Source organism: Merops nubicus, unplaced genomic scaffold (assembly GCF_000691845.1).
Source record: "Merops nubicus isolate BGI_N331 unplaced genomic scaffold, ASM69184v1 scaffold12046, whole genome shotgun sequence".
In the NCBI taxonomy this organism is placed as follows: Eukaryota; Metazoa; Chordata; class Aves; order Coraciiformes; family Meropidae; genus Merops; species Merops nubicus.
The window spans coordinates 37,176-60,597 of NW_008612980.1; the positions used below are offsets into that span (position 1 = coordinate 37,176).

Here is a 23,422-nt window from a genome sequence, read left to right on the forward strand (position 1 = left end):
TCTGTTCTGGCAGCAAGCAGTAAATGTAGGAGTCAAAATATTAGGCCTCTGAGATGATATGGAGGAGTGTCATGATAGAGAGCTAATTTTTACAAAAATCAGGGGCAAACTTGTCCACTTCCCTACTAGGCTGCTTGGCTGATTTCATCATGCATTTTTTCTGGATATCACAGTGATTCATTTAAGAATCAAAAGATTATTTCTGATTCTGACTCTTTTGCCTTCAGATTGTCCTGTTAATCATAATGGCAGACTAAAGTCTGTAGCAGTAAAGAACAACAACAAAAGAGATTGCTTGATAATAAGTCTCTCTTATTCTTGTTTTGGTTTGGTTTTTTTGGTTTGTTTGGTTTGGGGTTTTTTTGTTGTTTTGTTTGGGGTTTTGTTTGTTTGTTTGTGTTTTTTTTCTTTTTGTTTAGTTTCTTGTTTGTTTGGTTTTTTTTCTCTCTTTTTTTTTTTTAAGACAACCAGCAAATTCCATTTAAGCTCTTTAAATACAAATCAACATTGAGGAATCTGAGGTTCCTCAAATGTAAATTTTTCCTTTGTGACTTCTTGATCTGGAAACCACTTAGGAATTCCTATTTACATGGTTCAATATGCTTCTATCATTGTTCTCTCATCCATGTGTGTAAAATTGCAGTCAGGTAGATGTCAGAAAATCTCCAACTGCTAATAATTACACACAGGAGCAGTGTCTGTTTTTCCATCAACCATTACCTTACACATTGCTCCATGAATGCTAATTTCTTTGAAGATATTACTTGTCTAAAAGCATAACTTCTATACATATGTCCTGGTTTGAGGTAAATAAGAGCTGATTCTACTCTATGATTTTACTTTTTAGCTAAAGTTCTTCTAATTAACTGCTCTATCTGAGTTAGCAGCGTTTTCATAAACTATCTGACTGTAGCTATGATAACACTTTATGTTTAGAGTTACTGCCAGGGACTGGTGTGCAGACCAAGGCCACTACTAAACTTGAAGCCCACATGGAGCAGGGCAGAGAGTATCCTGCACCTGTGGGGAGAAGCGGGCAGAATAACTGACCCCAAGATTCACCAGTGGGGTGTTCCATCCCACAGCCCTCATATCCAGTAAAGCTGAAGGATCAGGAGGGACAAGTCTTTCTGTCACCCCTTCCGTTCTTCTTCCCTTCCGTCTGCTGCTGCTGGGCTGCTGGCTGCCTCTGCTGCAACGGCCCGCCTCCGAGGAGGACTTCATCCATCCTGCCTTTGATCCCGTCCTCCCTTTGATCTCAACTCCTATATTCCTGAACTGGGTTCCAGAATCCAGCTCCTGTGCCCAGCCACTGTCTGTGGCTGAGTCCAGCCTGGGACCCTCTCCCTGGGAGGCTTTTTCCCAGCTGGGGGTGACGGTGACATATTACCATCAGGGGGAGTTGGATTCGGGACCAACTTTGCATATTTGTATATATTTATACATAACCTAATTTATTATCATTATTACTATTATTACTAACAGTAATGTTAAAACTGTTTTCTATTCTTTTCTAATCAACAAGTCTCTCTCTCTTTTATCCCCTTTCAGGGTTGGGGGGAAAGGAGAGAGCATCTGTTATGGTTCTGGAGACTACCCTGACCCCAAACCGCAGCAACATATGACAATGCAGATGTGTACTGAGGGTTACAGCTGGGTGACTGACAGAGAACCAACCATGTTCTACTCATCCGTATCATGAGAGCACTTGGCAGGCAAGTTTAAGTCAGAATACAGCATCTGCAACTGCTTGAAGATAGCTGTTTTAGGAACTAACTGAAAAATAGTCTCTCATGAAGAGAGGCTACATGACAAGGAACAGGAAACTATGATGAATACTTAGCCTTTAAAGGAAAAGCATTTACAAATTTGTATTTGATAAAGCAAACAAAACTGACAACTGATTTCTGAGAGATGGTTCATTCTGACAAACAGCTCGGGAGAGAGAATGACACATCATAATTTCAGTGACCAGGAGATGTCAACCCTGAGAAATCTAGGAAATCAATGTTGCTGCTTCAGAAGTTTCAGAAGACATTTAGATCAGCCCCAAAAATTCTTAACAAACAGAAATGGCTTCTATCCGTTTCAGTGTCTATGAAACAAGTATTAATTGTTTACACAAAATTGCCATGAATACATAAGGGGAAAGAGGGTAAATAAGTAAAAATACCTTTTAGGAGTGTCTCTTAAAACAAGAAGGTACTCTCTTGTAACTTTGTAATATAAAAAGATCCAGACCAAACCTGTGAAACATCTAAACTCACAGTTAAGTATCTACCTTAGCAACTGATTTCCAGCTACAGCTCCGCTGACTTCAGTGGGAACTTACTGCTTCTAAAAATGTTACACCATCTGCCAGACAACTTACAAGAAGAGAAGAATAACAGTATCTTGATAGACTCAGTAACTGTACTTGCAAGCAGAAGTTTTTCATCTCTGCTGCAGGAGTGGAGCTTGCACTCTCTGGCAGCTGGAGCTGCCCCAGCTACACCCCGAGCGGCAGCGCTGCAGCACCCCCGGCGCCGGGCGCGCCGACAGCACGCACAGAGCCCGGCACAGAAACACCGACAGGCTTCTCTGCGGCAAGGACACGCTCCACGCACACTCCAGTGAGAACAGGGATAAACTGCCAGACAGTTCCAAAGCCACTGCAACTACTCTGCTTTGCAGGCCTGGTTTTGCACTCTTCTTCAACTCCTGGTTGTCAATTCAGAAGGCAACAGCTCAGCATTAGACGCACAAATGAGAGATTAATTTCTGCTGCCGGGGTCAACTTGTAGTCATAGCAACTGACATAACAGGATGAAGAATAGAATGGTTCAGAACAGAATCAAGAAACAGGACTGTTTACAAGACCAAGAATGGGAAATAAGGTCACCGAGTTGGGTTTTGCCTTAAGAAACTTTCTTAGAAGTTTTGAGAAAGCAATATAAAAAGAGATAAGTTATGGGAAAGTACAGCTGAGTTTAAAGCCAAGTGTAAAAGGCCCAAAATATGAAAAGTGTAAAGTTTTAAAACTTTAAGCATAAATATGAAAAGTTTGTAAATGTGTTTCAAATATTGGTAGCAAAGAAAGAGAGACTTTTAACTGTTCGTTTCTTGCCATTTTTGGTACAAGCTGCTTCAGAGTTGATTTTCCCCAACAGCTTTGTCCCCAGGAAAGCTACCTTCATAACAGACTACCACATAGCAGCAAATTTTGGGGAGAGAAGAGGTTCAGTGTTCTTTCAGTTTGTCTGGGAAATACAAAAAATTGTTCAATACACATCTAAAAAAAAAAAAAAAAAAAAAAAAAAAAAATCGGCTTAACACCCAACTGTATCTTTCCAAAAAAGAAAGTTAGAATTTGTATTTTTAGGCAATCCGGTAAAACATGAACCGTTTACATGAACTAAATGAGGCATTAAAAAAAGCTCTTCTTTCCCCTGTTAACAGGCATGATCGTTAAACCAGCTGTATTTTTAGATACTGTGTATGTCTGAAATATGTATATTTCTGAAAGACTGCCTTAAAAAAAACACATATTCAAAACACTGCATCATGAATCTAGCTAATTCCAAATTATAAATATAGACCAGCATAGCTTGCCTTTTTGTAATAGTAACCATGTACATAAAATACTGTAAACAAATACTTACTGTACCATGGGAAATTGTAAGAAAACCATTTTTAACTGAGCACTTCCTTTTCTGCCACACTTTTCTGATTCTGGTTTAAGGGAGGAAAAAGAAAAAGTGACTCAGTTTTTAATATATTTAGCATTAAAGTGCTTCAGCTCTTAGGACCCAATATTTTCTTCAGTAGAACCCAGCAGTACTCACCCATCACTTTTCTTGTACAGACTACCATTTCTTTCAGTGCCATGCTCCTTGTTTCCCTGAGGCTGATGTAAACTGTAAGCAGTACTCTGCCGAATCTGAGAATCCTGAAACACAGAACAGCAATTTGTAACGCATTCCACACTTTCAACCAAAATATCCCCCCTATTGATGAGTTACAGAGCCTCTCCTTCCTGCTCTAATGCTGCAAGCCAAACAGAGCACCTTCTTCCTCCTCAGTGAGAGAGAATAAAGTCCACTTCTTTTTTCAGAGGGCACAAACAATATTTGAGAAGTAGCCATTATCAGCGCTTACTAAAATCCTCTCACTAGCTTTTATTTAGCATTATTATTGGCCTTGGTATATGGGGGTTTTAACCCCCAAATTAACTGAGCAGTAGGCTTTCCAACTCGTGCAAACACTGCGGCGTACAAACACTGAAGATTATTATTACCTGCAACTCCTAGCACACCCTTCCATTGTAAAAAAAAAAATCACCATGCATAAATTTGGTTTTCTTTGTGGAAACTGAATCAAGTTATTGTCTGAAAAGCAAAAGAGACCTTCTGGAAATAAAGCTCAGGAGGCATATAGGAAAATCAAAAAGTTCTTTCCATAGGAGGAGTAATTTAAACCAAAATATTGTGAACAAAACAGAGTTCTGGGACAGGAAGTGACAAGGATTAACTAAACGCTCCTCCCTGCTCTCAGAACTACCTAGAGGGAGGACCCACCACTGCGAAAGTCCCACTGCTTAAAAAATAAGAACCTGATTATGAGGACTCTCATGTGTCATGCTATAACAGCAGCAGTAACATGATGGGATGGTCTTTTCAACGCAGATAATAATGATGACTAGTAACTATTTCTTGTCTTCTTTTCCACTATCTTTGCTCTATGGGCATAATACACCTCTTATATATGGCAGATTATACAGATATAGTGAGGAAAAAAAAAACAAAAAAACCCAAACACACACAAAGAAAGCAGTTCACTTAAATTACTATAATCTGAGCTATTCTAAGCAAAAATTTCAGAGGTGTTAAGAAATAAACTTACTAATTTGGTTTAAAAATCTCTTTTGGTAAAAAGACGAGACAGTGTCTCTCAGATATACTAGGAGTATAATCACAAGATACATCATTTTGTGTTTTCAGAGGATACACACAATAAAATAAAATATACAGTGATCTAAAAAGTCCAAATTAAGAAGATAGTTTCTCTCTAACTCCTATTGGCTTCACATATTTTATTAGCCTAATTATAAGACTTCTCTGGGTATAGGCAGGGGAAAAAGACAAAGAAAAACCAAGAACATGACTGTTCTTTTGACCAGAGAATGGCAGCTCAAATGGAATGCTGCTCCTTTACAAGCTCCAGCATTATGTTCTGCTACCAAAGCTACTAATGCAGCCAAAGCTGTTCATGATCCTCCTCAACAGTAGTGGCAACACATGAGAGGTCCAAAATATAACGGCAGAGACAGACCTACCATGTACACCTCTGTTTAATGCGCTTAGGACTCCACACCTCCAGGCTGCAGGATGTCAGGCTCATCCTGAATGCAGGGCTGGAGCTCAGTGGTCCTGAGAACAGTGAGCTAAACTCCAGGCAGGCTGCAGCACCCCTTGGTGCTCCTTTTCAGCAGAAGCAACCTAGGCCCACTTCCCTGTCTCTCTTGTGATCTAGGAAGCTGTACTAGGTAGCTACAACATTCACCTGGGGCTTTTAAAGGCACTACAAACCCACCACTTAAATGTCTGTGCATGACTGTAATGGTGTGAAACCTGCTGCTCCTGGTGGGTAGAGATCTGAAATCCATGACAAGGAGCAAGCCTGAATGAAAGGGGTGTACACCTGTCCTATTCCCACTCCCCTCTTCCTGTCTTCGGGACGTCCTGCCAAGGTCTATAAAAGGGGCGAGAAGACGCCTCTCTCTCCTGCTCCTTTGCTCTTGTCGCTGGACACACGCTGCTGCTGCTGCTGTTTGTGGTTCCCTGTGCTGCACGTGGCCGTGGCCATCTTGGAGACCTGGGCCAGATCTACAGACTTTTCCCTGCCTCCATCCATGTCCAAGGATTGTGCATCCAGCTACAATCCACCTCAATCCAGCGAGATCCAGCACTGGGGAGCCTCAGCACAACATCTGGGTTTTGTATATTTGAAAGTTTAATCTTCCTTGCTCTGTTGTTATTATAATCCCTTTACCCTGTTAAACCCCTACCCTTTTTCCTTTCTGTACCCTGTTAAACCCCTACCCTTCTTCCTTTCTGTTCCCTGTTAAATAATATATTTCATTTTGTTAACTTTTTCAATCGGTGCAAGGTTTTCATTACCCCTGCCTTCCTTATTTACCTCTCTACCTGGGAGAACTAAGGGATAAGGGAGGGGGAACACAATTCTGCCTTCTAACCGGGACAATGACAAAGCATCCCTTCAGCTTTAAATCCCTGGTCTATCATTCCTTTCCATCCTGTTTACAGAGTTACTTGGTTTTGCAGTCTGGCTGCCCAACACAAAAACAGAACCACATTTGAAAAGAACTCTCATCACTGATTAAGAACTGCTGCACACATACACTTACTGACTTCTGAAGAAACTCTGATCTGACACTGCCTATTGTGTACTACCAATGCCTTGATCTCTGCCTCCTGCTAATCAGCAGAGGAACTCCATTCCCAAGAAGATTAGAGGCCTGACAGGAAATTAAATTCAGTCCTCCACATCCTCAATTACATGAAGATTTCAAATGACCTCCAACACCTACCTGCCCATGGCACCATTCCCATTACTTAAGATTGTGCTGCTACTTTTTGGGCACTATCTTCTGCTGCATTTCAGCCACCACACTTCAGCTGTTGTTTATGCTCAGCTGCTGTTTGGCCAACGTGGCGAGCCAATAATACAAGCTTCCTGCCTTATTTCAACCAGAGAGGGAGCTGGAGTAGTTGACGTGCATTTCCACTCATTCATTACTATAAAGAGATCTTTAAAAAATTTAATATGTTTTCACTAAAAGAACTTAAGGACAAGGCAAGGAGAATTTCCAATTTTAATTCCTTGGTTCAGGCTGTGTCCAAATCAATAGCGTCCCACGTGACTGCCAGATGATGGCTTTCCACAGCTCTCTGACAAGCAAGTTCATGATTTAGATTTAGCTCTTAACAAAGAGGATGCCATACCACAAATGACCACCACAACTAGCATCCTTTGAGCAGTTTCAGCATGCCTTTTCCCTATGCAGGCTCCCCAAAGGATCCTCCCTTATTTCTGGTTTGCATACTGCACGTAACAGGAGTACAAATCACAGGTAACAGGGTCAGACCAACGGCCTCATCGGAGGAGCAGCAACACTGTGCATTACCTATGGGAGGAAACAGGTCACCGCAGGGCACAGGACATACCTAACACAGAGCATTCACTTAAAGTATCTAGATATTTAGAGTATCATTTTAAATATCTCCTGAACATAAGATCAGAACAGACTGAAGTACACAAGCCAAGGAAACCGAACTTTGTCCAGTCTATCAGCTTTGAAATGCAGATAGGCACACAAAAAAACCCCAAAGGTGAGTTGTTTCATTGCAGCATGTTTATAGTGAATCAATTCACTGACCATAAAGAGGTTTGAAATTATTTCTTCCAAAGTCTTATAAAGACTGATTCTAAATCAAGCTGAATAGCATAGCTAAAAATGAAAAAAAATGTGAGAACAGTACGCTGTAAAGATCATCTCTGTCCTCTGATAAGAAAGATCCTAAAAACCTATTTATCAGCTCACATATTTGAACACAACAGAACTTTGCCATACAAGGTGCTTGAACTTATACATGGCAAATTTTGGCTACCTGTTCCACAGCTCCCATGGAGCAGGATTCTACACTGACTGGCTCACCCCTGTGCATAAAGCTGTCAAAAAGCCCTTGCAGCTCTCCAAGAGCCTGAGTTTCTTTTGCATTTGCATGATCATTGCCAAGAGGATGTTTTAGGGATCCATCCCTTACCTATTACAGCCCCACAGAGCCTCCAACAGACCTATCTGCCAGAAACCCCTGCAGGCAGCCTTTCCTATAGCACAGCTACTAGAATTTTTGTCAAGAAACATAAAATTTATCCTATTTTGCAGAGGCCTAAGTAGATTATAGGTTCTAGCAAATACGTAGAAGAAGCAGAAGCAAATCTAAACACTACAATAAGGCTACCTTCAGAGAGGATACAGGAAAGAAAGATTTGACGGCAATACGACTCTAAGGTTGACCCAAAAACAGTTTGAAAAATAAAAGTTTAAAAATCATAAATTACAGAGGTGTACATACAATAATATTTCAAAAAGAAGTTTCAATACAAACCAGGTTTGAGGAAGTTCTGTGCAGGAGTAAACTATGTATAGAGGCACCACAAAAAAGATTCACTATGAGTTTTTGTGTCTTTTTTTTTTTTTTTTTAAACACAACAGAAATAATATTTATCAATGTTCTATTATTTCATACATAAGTCAATTTTAAATAAAAATACGTGTAACTTCAAAATATTGTGATAACATAAAATCAAGCAACTGGATTTCATTCCCAAAAGAGACTGCAAAGGAAATCACCAATTTGTCTTACAGCAATTTTCTTCCCCAAGAACCATCTGATAACTTTTCTTTTCTTTTAATACAACAAACAGAAGAGGAGAAAAAAAGAACCAGTCTTCATACCAACAGAAAAAAGCTCACAGGAAAAATCCAGTTTCTTGAAATCTGAGTGGAAATCATGCCAACTATTTTCATTAAAACATAGTAACACTTACTCTCCTAGACTTCGGTCACAAAATGTAAATGCATTTCAGGAAGGAAAAAGAAATTTGTTATAGTAAAAGAAATTACAGTGCAATAAGAATAATACTAGCAGGTCATACAATAAATTATACCAGGATTGTTTGGCATCCCACTAATTGATGTTTTCAAAAACCTTGAAAAATAATTATAGTACTTCTCATGCTCTGCAGCTAAGCATCTATATATAAATTTGCAAATTAATTACCAATGAACATAGCATAAAGCACTTTTTATGCTCGTATTTTAAATGCAATAAAACCAGTACAAGTAATAAACTTGTGTATTATTAAATTTTTCAGTCTGCAACAATGTGTGTGTGCATAAAACATCGTCCACACACACTTAACATCTGTATTGGTGATAAATGGGTTAACAGAGAGGCAACGTTCCCAGCAACCATGAAACCCAACTCCTTCCATCATCTCTCTTGAGCACAGACCTGAGTAAAACTGGAAACCCACCAGCAAACCTGAAACAGCAAAGGCTCCTTATGGAGAGTGGGCAACCAGTGGTGAATCCACAGCAGTCACCATTTCCACTAGGATCACTAATCTTTCCACAGAGCTCACATTTGCAATTTTTTAGTGCATGCAGCCCACGGCAAGTCCTAACTACTAGGCAGAACCTAAGAAAAGTGTCTATAGACTGTGTGGGACTTTGTACACAAGGGTCATTATCACCAACATCACAAGTAATGAACAGCACCTCAAAGTGAAGAGAGTTTAAGACTGTTCACATGCCTACCAGCAAGTCACAGAACAACAGAATGGGTTGGGTTGGAAGGGATCTTTAAAGAGCCTGTAAATCCAATCCTCAGGTCATAGGCAGGGACATCTTTCACCAGATTAGGTTGCTCAATAGCCATTAGAGTTGGCCACCCGTAAGAGCTAGGAGTCACCAATAACCTTCATGAGAAGATGAAAGCAACACTGGAAAAGATCTAGGAAGTTGGAGCTCAACAGACTAAACAATTTTATTGTGATTTCTCTTAGAAAGAGAAACTGAAAAGGGAGCAGGGGGTTCACTCCTCACTTTACTCAGGGTCCAGCAGCCACACAAAGGAAGTTGGCTGGCATTTATTTATATGAAGAGAAAGCACTAGCAATCTGAAACAAAAGCAGACTCAATATTTAGGATTAGAAGTAACAAAAGACAGTTACTTCCAGATCAGAGTCTGCTAAATAAAAGTATTTCAGAATTCTTTAAAGCTAACAACAATATAACCAAAACTCATTTGTCAGATTGCAAAACTGCCCCAGCCCATTAACGTTTGAAAACTGGCACCTTGCAGCAGAGCAGCAAACTTAATTGTCATTTTGCAGATAATGACAAGAGGTGTTTTGGGATTTGAAATTAAGTTTTACATCATCTTTATTATACAGTTTGGAATACTATTGTGAGATCAGATTGTACTAACGGGGTCTCCCTCATACAGCCAAAGTTCATCCATTCTGTTTGAGCAACACAGACACCACCGCCTGTTAGTTCACAGACACTGTAAGGATTTTGCAATACTGGTGTCAAAAAGATATTATTTTACAGTAAATTTCCTGTATTTTTAGTGGGAATTCATTAAAAAAAACCCTGCCTTTGTCAGAAATATTCAATATCAATTAAAACAAAGATGAATAAACAAATTATATGGTTGATAAAAGTGAAAATAACTCTATTTCAAATATTAACATTACGTTAGAAGCAACTGGGTATTCCAAAGTTAAATCACCTTATATGCTCACCTCTTTCTGATCAACCTGGAGTGCTGATTTTAAAATATCTCTAAGCTGTGTTAATTGTCTTCTTTCCTCATCCTGTGCTTGTTTAATCTTGAATGAAGAAAAACACAGGTTAAAAATAATATTATTGTTTCTTTTCAGCACATTTCTTCCAAACTTGCTACTTAATTGGTTCATATTTCTGAGAAATATTCAGCAAGTATGGAAACACAAAGAGAAAAGATAATGTGATCAGTTTATTTTCCTTTCTATCTTCAGAAAATTTGATAAAGGCTAGGATTTTTTTGGGTTAAGCTGTTGATATTGCCTCACATTATTCTTGCTTCCTTATGCTCAATTTGAAACCATACATTATTTTTCCACTTAGACAGTAAACATTCTAAAGCAATGGTTATTTTCCTAACATTTTACACAGCAGGGTCCTGAACTGAAGCTAAAGCTTCTGGATATGATATTAGAATTTTACTCAAAAATCTACCCAAAACCTTAAAATGCTGACTACTAAACTCAGCCGACCTGAACCAAAATAATCACAGTTCAACTGTAAAAAAAAAAAAAATAAGTTTACAACTCAAAAGTGAATGGATGCTACTCACTGTATAAAGATCTGTTGAGAGTGTCTCAATTGAAGGCTTGAGACTTTCAACTGCTTTTAAACCATCCTGAAAGAAACTTGAAAAGAAAAACAAATGGAAAACTGTTTTTAAACTTTACTTTGTATTTTCTGTTTAAAAAGTTGCCAAAGGAAGACATGCATATTATTATGCCATGCCATAAACTTCAAAACATTTATTTTTTATGCATCTCTGAATGATCCACCTCTTTATTTCCATCATAGCTGATTCTAACATGCAAAATCCCCAATTAGATTCAGAACTGTCACAGTCCACTGCCGCATAAGTATTTCTCATTCTCACCTCAAATACAGGTTCTCATCCCACTTTTTGAAGGCCCAGAAGAAGTAAGATTCATTTGTAGAACAGCAAAAACTCTAGTAAATATAAAATAATTGTGACTTCTTCGAGCTAAATGATTTCATGTCTGACGCAATCTTCCTACTAAAGGAAAATTCCTTTGTTTCCCAAGCATTAATTATGGCCTGCATGGAAACTGAATATGCTACACTTTACTGTATCATACATATTTTTGTATTGGCACAGTAATGTTATCTATGCTAATTACTCAAGCTCTTAAAAAAAAAAAAAAAAAAAAAACCAAACTTAAATAAACCACAACTACAAAAGCATTTGATTAAAAACTGCTGCTCAATTTATTACAGAAAATATTTTCACTCTGGAAGCAGACAGGAAAGTGACAACACAACACAACATTTGTGTTGTTGAAATGCTATTAAATGGACAGTGCAGATGAATGACACACTACAAAAGGAAAGCTGATTTTAAATGCAAAATTGCTATATAGGGAAAAAAACTAGAGATGCAGACTGCTCTTTGAAGAGGAAAACTTACTGATTTGAAGAGCTTAACAGCAGCTCTTTCAAGTTTATAGCTACGACTTTATTGCTATATTACTGATCTCTAAGACTACCATAAAGAAGTACATCATTCTAACTAGAGCTTTGTGTTTTATTACTGAGTCCTCCAATTAATTAGGAAAAGAGTGATTTTTTCAATATAGTTTTATCCCACTGCTTATGCAATTTATTTTCTTGAGCACAGAATTAATTTAGATCATTGTTAGATACACCAAAAAAGCCCATCAAAACTAATGGACCACTAATTAACAGACCAAATTAAAAGCTCTGTTTCAACAGCAGTTTATGTAACATGCAAAATTATTTTGCAGCACTCCTTTGGAACAGACAATTACATTCTGTGGGACAAGCTCAACCTCATTACGTATTTCGGAATACAGTAACATCTTTTATGACTAATCTTTGACAAAAGCAACTTTTCAAAAGACACTAGTGAGAACAGCTGAATCCCAGATTTATTTTGAAAACTCTAGAAAAGTGTTTAAGATGTCAAAAGTTTGAAACAAAAATTTGCTCCAGTTATTGTGTAGATATAAAGAAAACTAAAACATACTTGCACTGAGCATGAAAATACTTGATCAAGTTCTGAAGTAAGTCCACTCCTTTTTTAATCTTGATTTCATTGACTTTCAGCAGGTACTGTTAAAAGAGTAATTCACACAATAAATTAACTATTACTGCTGCATTATTTTAAAAATATTTTCTTTTCCGTAACATATTAACAAGCTTTGACAGTTGTGGATTTAGAAGATACAAAAGAAAGCACATCAAATAGTGGCTTCAAGGGTTAATCACACAACAGCAACTGTTGTCATCACTGATTTTTGATATCCTGCGGGGATACATCCATATGATTAGTTCAAATTGTTAAAACATGGCTCCAAGTGGAAGCCTTTGTTCAGGGAAGCTTAAAAAGATTTGCACAGGAAATTCAGGAACCCATTTTTAAACCTAGCAGCCCATCTAGGTTTTTAACTGGCTAGTTAAATTAATTGCTAAACAGATGTCATTAAAGAATAAAGTAGTTTACTGAAAAAAGTGTGGAATTATTTTAACAGTTTTTAAATCTGCCTGCTGATTTTATGGTTTTCTCTATCAATTCCTTATACACAGTAATTACAACACATTACAGTTTAGCAAGAGATTTTGAAAATCTACTGTTGAACTAAAAAAAAAAAAGTGTAATTAGTATCCTTCTCCATTAAGCACAATCAAAGTCCCTATTTAGTGACAGCTCCTCCCCTGAATGCCATAGCACAAAAGATGTCAGCTATGCCAGCAGAAGTTAAGATAAGCAGTAAGAAGTATGATAACCTCTGTTAGACAGTGACCCCTAAGCAAAGAGGGGAATGTCCTCTTAACAGTACTTTAATGCATCTGGTTTTCCCTAACTGCAGAATATCCTAAATGTAAGTTCTAAACCCACTATAATAAAGCAGTATCTAAGTGATAGCTTTCAGTGTTGCAGTTTTTTAGGCTGGTTCACATAAACAGATGATCAACCAAAATGTAGAACGTGTGCACTGGACAGTATTTAGTTAGAAGAATCACCTCTCTAGGTGTTGTTAAACAGGCATCTGCTATTCAATTTGCTTCCATGATTTATAGAGAACTAGTGTGCACTTAGAATACAACTTCAAGAAGCCACACTTCTAATTTACCATCAAAACCAAAACAAAGTCCTGTTTTGGACTTTTGGAAGTAACAGACTATAAACTTTTCTTTAAAAGCAGAAGAAATATAGGGTACACTTCACCTATTCCACATTTAAGGTAACTTGACACAATTGCACAGATTTCACTCTGCATTTTATTATCACTACAACTGACTCAAGTGAACTCCTCCTTTACACAGGAAGAGAGGAGCATCTGTTCCTGGTCGTTTCTTAGGAAGCATACACGTGGGCATTTAGCTGGCAACATCCATACATTTACTGGGTACTCAAATCCCTTAATCCGTTTTGAATACTTTAGTCTGGCTCCACATAGGAATGTGAAGTTTTTCTATTAAGTATCAGTGCATGCAGTTACTAAAAGTGGTATTCAGGACAACTGCCGTGAAGCTATGTTGGCATATGAGTCAAATTAGCTCTAATCATCACAGCACAAACAGAAGGAAAACCTATAATATATTGTTGAGTTAATGCATAGAAAGAACAAACAGAGCAGCTTGAATTCCCAACCATGGAACCTAACACACCCTTAGAAAAATGAGCCAAATATATTCACATCAGATTTAACACACTGTAAAATCACAAGGATTTCAAAGTAGAAATGTTCTGAACCATCTTGAAAGACAACTGGGTTCCATCCTTAGAACTTTTTTTTCCCAGCATCAGCCCAACACTGTGAAAGACTGGAGTCTATCCTCATAATAACTCAACAGCTGTCAGTGTAAGGAACAATTCAGAGAATGATCCAGGGCTTAAAATAAGTTAGAGTGAAGCAGCAGTGTACAGGCTTATTTATTATCATCTCTTTGTGTTTAATTGAGCTTTGCATTATTTATTTGTTCTACAACTTGTTATGTGAAATTAGAAAATATCTACATTTCCTATGAAGTTAGCACATGAGGATAAAAGAAAATGTGGTTTAGCAAATGGAGTCTACTAATAACTTGGCACTGCCCTTTAACATCACAGTTGCTATTAATTGCTTTCTTCAAAATTTTCCTGAAAGCATTAGCAGAAGAGTATGATTTGCATATTGGATCTTACCTCACACATCTGTAACTGGAAGAACCTTCTTTCTTTCTCCATCTCTTCGGCAATTTCAGCTCCACTTATTTCTGTACGGATCATCCCATGCAGCTTAGCATGCTCTTTTTTCTCCTTCTCTATTTTTGTACTGTAAGGCAAAGAATCAGTCAATAAAGTGAGAAACCCACAGCCTCTCAGGAAATCTGATTATTCACAAAGTCTACGGACAGATACAGAGCCAAACTCCTGTAGCATTGCATATGACTGACTTCCAGATGACATTTCATTTGAAATTTGACAATGACTGAAGATTAGCAATGACATACAGTAGCTCAAATAGAATTCAATCATCTGTTAAAATAACATCCTGGCAAATACTCCGAAAGAAAATACTAAGTGAAAGGAAGATACTAAGCTCTTGCATTGAAAAAAAATAATCTGGAAACAAAAGAACTCATTATAATTGAAAATGTAGGGGGATGTTTAATCTCAACTGACCAAACACTGCTTAACAGAGTTCAATTATGTCACCAGATTTATTGAGTCTTGCCTGTCATCAAGTCATCTTCTATATATACAGGGTTTCCTAAGCCAAAATCACAGTTGCCATCTCTACTTGCTACTGAGCCAGTTGGCACTGGGAACGCCGGCCAGCCGGCTGTGTTGCAGACTTCAAAGTCTGCTAGACCAGCTGTCCCAATTCCCTAAAAGTTTCCATGAATATTTTCCAAGAGCTCTGAATAAAACACTCTCTCTTCCAGAATACAAATTAATAACCAATGCCTGTCATAGTAGAACTCACACACTTCTGCATTTTTTACAGCTACTCTTGATATTATTCCCAGAGGCAGCAGCATAATTTTACTACACAGTTAGACAAGCCTGATACGAAAATATATATTGAAAAAGAAAGTACATTGGGGATGTTTACTTTTCGGAGAGACTTTTAGTTTGCCACTTGTACCATTTAGAAGCTGAAAACTCTGGAAAGAGCTTCCTGAGGAAATGCTATACTGCTTTTGAACAAGAGGAAGCATTACACAGGAATACAGGAAGCAGATGAGAGGAGCAAATAACACGCACAATGTTACAGCTCTTCTTGGGTAGTCAAGTGTCTCTCAGCTCTCCCTCTGAAAAGATGACATGTCTTAAGTGCTCTCTTAACCTGATGTTAACATTACCCTCACAGCTTATGCTGAATGTCCAAGATGGTCTAAGGACTTCCAGTCAACAAGATATTCTGTAATTCTCAAGAAAGAGGAACTGCCTCATCTTAAACGCCAAGCAGCCAGGGGGAACTAGAATTAATCCCATTAATCTCATCCCGTAACATGTCCACAGGGACACATTCTGAACAGCAATTCAAAAAGCCCCACACGCTCTCGGTCCCAGCAGGCACGGCAGGACCAGCCCCTGCAGCATCCCAGCAGGCAGCACATCCAGCCAGGGCTGTGCTCCTCCTCAGCCCACCCTGTCCCACCAGAAGCAGAAGCAGACGTCCAGAGGGAGCTCCTCTCCTCTGAAATAAATATTCTGAAGAACTTCACTTGCCTGAATAAAAACAAGATTCCAGAATGTTCTGCTTTTATCAAAAGTATGCCTGTACTCTTACCCACTTACTGCCAGTTATGTCACTTCATGGTTACAGAGTCCAAACACAAAAATTAACCAGCCACCAACCATGAACATGGAACATAAACTATTACACAAAGATTCACAGAAAATTACCAATACACAACTCCTTTCTGGCACACACTTGAGGAGAGTTTACATGGCATCATACCTGATAGCACTAAAAAAGTCAAACCTCAGAGCCAAGATCCAGGATGGTTTTATTTCTCTCAGCTTCTACACTAATGATTCACAAGGCCAGAGAATTTACTGAAACGTGAATCAAATCTAATAACTACCAATTGCTATTGTATTTTTTTTGCTTACAATGACAACAATACTCAAACACAGCAAGGCTGCACCTTGAACACTGTGTTCAGTTTTGGGCCCCTCACTACAAGAACATCAAGGTGATGGAACATGTCCAAAGAAGGGCAATGAAGCTGGTGAAGGGTCTAGAGCACAAATCTTACAAGAAGTGGCTGAGAGCACTGGTGTTATTTAGCCTGGAGAAAAGGAGGCTGAGGAGAGACTTTCTCACTCTGTGCAACTAGCTGAAAGAAGGTTGTAGCGAGGTGGCTGCTTGTCTCTTCTTCTAAGTAACAAGTGACAGGACAAGCGGAAATGGCCTCAAGTTGCACCAGGGAAGGTTTAGATTGAATATTAGGAAAAATTTATTTACTGAAAGGATTGTCAAGCATTGGAAGAGGCTGCCCAGGGAAGTGCTTGAACCATCACCCCTGGAGGTATTTAAAAGACATGCAGATGTGGCACCTAGGGACATGGTTTAATAGTGACCTTGCAGTGCTGGGTTCATGGTTGGACTTGATTGAAGGTCTCTTCCAACGAAAACGATTCCATGATTCTACAGGATGACATAACCACCTCTAAAATTTTAAGAGCTTATTAACATGTCATAAGGCGTCTCTAAATGCTAGTTAAATGAAAAGGCAACTAATACTACCAGAGTCAAACACGATGCACAATATTACAGCGTAATACAGTTTTAAGAAATCTAATTCCTTTTCTCTCAGTGAAAGAGTCCTTTCTACTCTTTAAAGGATAAATCACACTCCACAGACAACAAGTAGTGAAACCAAGACTAAAACATACCGACAGCTACCAAGTAATTCAAAGAAATGAGACATTCTTGAAGCCATTTAGTGGAGCTTCAGGCTTCAAGGCTTCAAACACTTCAGAGATACTTTACAAAAAAAACCCAGACCACCTCTCATTGACAAGTGCCAGAGACAGATGAGGGTACATTTCATATGTGCATTTCATCACTATTTATGCTTTTAGTCTCTAACTACATTTTCAGTTTTGTAATCCAGAACTGAACCTGTTGTTTTGCTACAGTACTATGCCATCTCCTATCTGACTGACGTTACAGGGCACTTTTGTTTCGAGGTGAAACAAAGAAACCACACACAGCAGTTCTGTATGCATATCTTCTGGGCATCAACAGCTGGCTCAGCTTCAAGTGTCACTCTACTTTGACATTAACCAAATCTTGCTGGCAAAGCCAGTTCTATGATGTACCACTGTGGGATTTCCAAACATCACAGGCTGTTCAGGTTTTCCAGGAAGATTAACTAAACAAAATTAATAAGAAAACGGGGAAAACTCTAGACAAATCCTCTAGAAGCAGTAAGAAGGAAGCAAATGTTTTGTAAAGATGCCGTTCCTGAGGCTCACACAGCACATATCACATATATAGACTTTGCTGACTAAGATTAAAATCTGAGCACGCTTCAGTCCATGTACAACGCAGCTGCACATGACTAATCTACAGTGAGCTCAAATTCGTGTAACAGGCACGCAAAGCCAAAGTACAGGATGAGGAATTACAACAGAGAAGTCAAGCAGATACCAAATAAAGGGACCTGCTCATTCAGTTTCCACTATATGACTATATTACAGTTCCAATTTGAAAATCTGCCACTTTTCAACATAAATTCTAATTTGTATTTCAAAGAAATCAATTTTGTCATACAGACCATGGTATAAAGAAACACCAAAGTAGGCATTTTTATTTTTTGAAACTTTTAGAAGGACAGGAACTATTTTACTGTTTAACAGGCCAAAGAACAGTATTTTCAGCCAGTGAAGAAGGGGAAACAACCAGAACAGCCTGTGTACGTTCAGCAGTAGTGAATTACCTGACTGGGCAGCAGCTTCATCTTTCTTCCTCTCCTTCCCCACACAGCAAGAAGTCCAGCTGAGTCTGGGTACACCCAGAAGGTGTAGAGACAGCAAATAGTACCTGGGAGACACAGACTGGAATGGGGAGTACTCTGGAAAATGGAGTGCTTTCAAGGGCTATTTTGTTTGACAAAATAATAATACACATTTTCATTGCAAATATCCTTTCTTTGTCTAGTCTTCTTTGTCAGTCTGACTCTCCAACTTCAGCTCTGGCATCCTAGCCTTTCAGCAAAAGCATCTTATTTTATCCTCCTCTCTGTCAAGGCTGACAGCAAAGAATCTCTTTCTTATCACTAAAATCCTGGATGGAGAATTCATTTTTTCCCTCTGGAAAGGGAGGAAAGCTTTTCCCTTTCACTCATGCCACACCGGAGGATGGGGGAGAAAAGAGCAGAATGGGCAAAATGTGTCCAGATCTTTTCAGTATTTAATTCATGTGTCTGCAGACTCATTCAAAGCTTTTCCATTTAATCTGCAGTAAATGCTGCAAAATTAAATGTATTAATATGAAATCTCAGGTTCAAAGCAGTGTATTGCAGATGTTGTTTACCTAGACTCTAGTAAAGCTGTTGAAATTCTTTTACACAGCATTCTCCTGGAGAAACACACTGCTCATGGCTTGGACTGCTGTACCCTCTGCTGGGTAAAAAACTGACTGGATGGCTGGGACCAAAGGGTGGTGGTGAATGGGGTTAAATTAAAACCAGTTAGCGGCCAGTCACAAGTGGTGTTCCCCAGGACTCAGCATTTCAGCCACTCTTGTTAAATATCTTTATCAATGCACTGGATGAGGCGATCAAGGGCACCCTCAATAAGTTTTCAGATTACACCAAGTTGGGCAGGTGCATGCATCTGCTCAAGGGTAGGAAGGCTCTACAGAGGGATCAGGACAGGCTGGATCGATGGGCCAAGGCCAGTGGTGTGAGGCTCAACAAGGTCAAGCACTGGATCCTGCACTTGGGTCACAACAACCCCAGGCAACCCTACAGGCTTGGGGGAGAGTGGCTGGAAAACTACCTGGCAGAAAAAGACCTGGTGGTGTTGGTCAACAGCTGTCTCAATGTGAGCCAGCAGTGTGCCCAGGTGGCCAAGAAGGCCAGCGGCATCCTGGCTTGTATCAGAAACAGTGTGGCCAGCAGGAGTAGGGAAGTGATTGTGCCCCTGTACTCAGCACTGGTGAGGCTGCACCTTGTTCAGTTTTGCACTGTGTTCAGTTTTGGGCCACTCACTAAAAGACAGACATAGAGGTGCGGGAGTGGGTCCAGAGAAGAGCGACAAAGCTTGTGAATGGTCTAGAGCACAAATCTTATGAGGAGCAGCTGAGAGAACTGGTGTTACTTAGCCCAGAGAAAAGAAGGCTGAGGGGAGATCTTATTGCTCTCCTACAACTAACTACATGAAAGGAGGTTGAAGAGAGGTGGCTGTCAGTCTCTTCTCCTAAGTAACAAGTGTCAGGACAAGAGGAGAGAGCCTCAAGCTGTGCCAGAGGAGGTTTAGGTTGGATATCAGGAAAAAATTTCTTCACTGAAAGGGTTCTCAGGCACTGGAACAGGCTGCTATGGGAAGTGGCGGAGCCACCATCTGTGGAGGGATTTAAAAGATATGTAGATGTGGCACTTCGGGACATAATCTCATGGTGGACTTGTAGCATTAGGTTAATGGTTGCACTCAATGATCTTAAATGTCTTTTCCAGCCTAAATGACTCCATTACTCTATTCTATCATTCTATATTAAAGCTACCTTGATTAGCACTTCCATTCTATGCCACTGTTTTCAAGATATGACCACTACTTTGTCTTATGTACATGCTTTGAAAGGAGACAAAGCAGAAATATCTACTATCTATGAATACCAATGATCTGAGTCAAGGTAGAGCTCTGTGAAGTGATCTGAGAAAAGCCTGCAGAACTTTAAGATCCATTTTTTAGATACTGTTTAAAAAACAAGGTTACCAAACTGGAAATATCACCACTTAATCTAATAGCTACAGAGAGATCTTCACAGAAGACTGTAATCAGAATTTGTTCCTTCTTTCTTTGGCTTCAAATGGTTCAGAAACAAATCATTAATGATAAGAGTTATATCTAGATCTGAGTGCTTGCATATCTGCATAGTAGTGTAATGCACCTCAGCCTACTGCCTTCACTTTATAACCCCATAAGCACACTCAAACAACTTGTTCTCTTCAATCAGTTGTGCATAACAGACCTCATGCTTGGCTTTTAAAAGGAGAATGGCAAAGGAGAAGGGGGAGCCAGCCTTCCTAGGAAAAGCTTGTTAGGTTTCATTAAGCATTTATGTTTCATAGAATTAGCACAACAGTTATTAGCAGAGGGCTTCTGCAGATAATATATATTTACAGGCCTAAAAATAAGACACCTTTATTTTAAAAATTAACATTTCTTTCTTTTCAGGCAAGGCAAGTTTATGCCTGGAATACAGATACTACTATTCAGCTAAAACTGAGTAAATAATATGCTTCAGTAAGTTTATGCTTCTACTTCCTGTGCAAAAATGACACAATGACTTTACCTCAAAACCTACCACAAGGGGACCGATGAAACAGAAGGATGTGGGTGAAATCTGGCTCTGCCTGCTGGGAGGATGAGCAGTTTGTATGACACGTGCACTCCTTGCCCATACACTCCCCTGGTGTGTCTGCCATTAGTGTTGAAGTACATGGGGGAAAGCAACTGTCTCACAGCAAGAGGAGCCTGGTCTGCACCAGTCCTACCCAAAGGACACAGGCAGCCCAGTCCCATGGTGGTGCTGCTGTGGCAGGCGCCGCTCAGCTCTCAGATTGCAAACAAAGACTATAACTCAGCTCCTAGGAGAAATGTGCTGCTTTTAACTACTTGAAAGCTTTAAAAACATTTTTAAATCTTTATGGCTTCAACTGAAGCATGTTAATGACTGATGGTGAGAAAAAATGAATTATTCATGATTGTCACATCAGGATGTTCCAATTTTTTTTATTAAGGTAGGCTGGCATAAAGCTATGGGTTACTTGCTCCTCTTAGTCCCTTGCTAGAGAACAGTCCCAAGGTATAAAGAAAAATGGATCCAGCCTCCCTCAGTTACTTCAGCTAAGGTGATCCTTGGAAAATGCTCCAGGAAGTCAGGTAGCTACAGGGCTAAGAAGCTTCATAATAATCAACACTGATGGATGGTGACCCGAGAGTGTAAGAATGGATCTTAACAACTCTCTCGCAAACAAGACTAGATATATAGTGATTTTTAAGCACAATTACATGCAGAGCTTGAAGTAGCAGCTCAGAAATTATGGGGGAAAAGCAAAATAAATGCCCTTTTGGAATTAGCTTCATTTCTTTTTAAATAGGTGACACTTGGGTATATTAGCACCTGACAGGTCATCACAAAGATGCAGGTAAGAGAGAGGAGACATTGAGGCAAATATGCTCCAGTTCTTCCTTATAAAGACAGAAATCAGGATGAAGACACTGTCACTTCTCCACAGACTACAAAAATACCACTTTGATATCTGGCACTTAGCTTCACAGGTCTGTACTTGTGAGTAGGAGATGCAGATGAATGGTATGATTTTAAGCATATGACACAGAGGAGCAGCCTAGAAGCCTAGAACAGTTTGTTATCCCAATGGGGAAAAGGAAAAAATAAGAATAAAAAGAGACAGTCACATATTTGAAGAAGTATAACTGGAAAAGAGAGTCAACCAAGCATAAATCTAGAATGGGTTTTAGGCACAGTCCAAACAAGGACTAATCCAAGGAAACATACTAACAAAGGCTGAGCAAAACCTACATCCACCATCCCATTCTGGCAATTCAAGCTGTAGGTGAGACTGAGGTTAGAGCTCAGCCAGTCTCTCCACCTTTTTTGTTAAGGTTGAGACTGTGAAGACACTAAAAAAACCAATTCAATTCACAATTAAGAATTCTTGAGATGACTCTGCATCCACCCACTGCTACAGATGGCCAAAATGCAAAGCTATAAGGAAGTTTAGACCCATCTGGGACAGCCACAGAACCAAACAGTTATTATATTTTAATATTCTCAACCTAGCTTCAAAAATCACATCGTTAATCTTCCAATCTCTGATTTGTAATGATCAAGGCTCAATAGTGACAGCAGGAAACATCCCAACTTAACTGGAAACTGATCTCATCCACAAGAGAATAAGAGACAAACAGAGGGTCTGACAAACCCTGTAGTTCTGCTGCAGGGGCAGGAGTCTCAGGGATGTTCGTCTGAATTTAACTCAACAGAACTATGGGAAATCAGTCTGATCCTTCACAGAAGTTGGGCAGCTTGCACTGAAAACCAGAATTCCTACAATAAGTAATTTCTGCTATTGTAAAACAACCAATACAAAAACAAACAAACAAACAAAAAAAAAAAAAACCAGTGCCTTGTTTTAAAGAATTTTCCTGTACATAGAGTTCCCAGGCTCTTTATCCCAAGCCTCAAGCAGATGATCCTTTGGTCTTGATCAAAGTGAAGAAGTTCAACAGGCTAGACTAAGAGCTTTAAACTCTAGAATACTGATGCGGAGCTTTCATCTAACCACTTAAAAAGAAAGAAGTAGAGCACACAGCAATTGCACCAGCCCACCACCTGGAAATATGACAGAAAATGGTAATGGATCTGAAAGAATTTCCTGATGAACATGTGCTACCTTCAGTTTTTGCATGTTGAATAACCTGACACATAAATGGCTGAGAAATAAGCATCATCAAGGAGGTGTGTTTCTTCTGTTAAAATATCTTGCAGAAACTAGAGAGGTAATTTGGAAAGAGGTATCTCCTTACAATGGAAAAAAGAACCTGCTTTGTATCAGAACCCAAGTGTCTTATTTGAAAGCAAAGTAACAAAGCAGGCTTTCTAAAGAACTGTTGGTTAATATAAAAAAAAAAAAAATCTCATGTTATCATAAGCAGCATTGCATTCAATCCTACAGAATATAAACACAATATCAATATCAGCATCACAGTCGCAGCTCCTGAATGAAATAACATGCCCAACATTTCCAGGTATCTACTGTCCTTACACTCAA

General features: G+C 39.1%; 1 protein-coding gene across 1 annotated transcript in view; it reads right to left on the reverse strand.

The window, feature by feature from the left end:
- ASAP2 (ArfGAP with SH3 domain, ankyrin repeat and PH domain 2) overlaps window positions 1-23,422 on the reverse strand; it is a gene marked incomplete at its 5' end in the record, with an annotated part of 54,549 nt that overhangs the window by 26,990 nt on the left and 4,137 nt on the right. Inside the window, 6 exons of the mRNA XM_008941740.1 lie at window positions 3,642-3,711; window positions 3,825-3,928; window positions 10,378-10,464; window positions 10,971-11,046; window positions 12,423-12,508; window positions 14,586-14,715. Of these exons, the coding sequence (XP_008939988.1) occupies window positions 3,642-3,711; window positions 3,825-3,928; window positions 10,378-10,464; window positions 10,971-11,046; window positions 12,423-12,508; window positions 14,586-14,715 (553 nt within the window). The remainder of the gene's footprint in view (window positions 1-3,641; window positions 3,712-3,824; window positions 3,929-10,377; window positions 10,465-10,970; window positions 11,047-12,422; window positions 12,509-14,585; window positions 14,716-23,422) is intronic.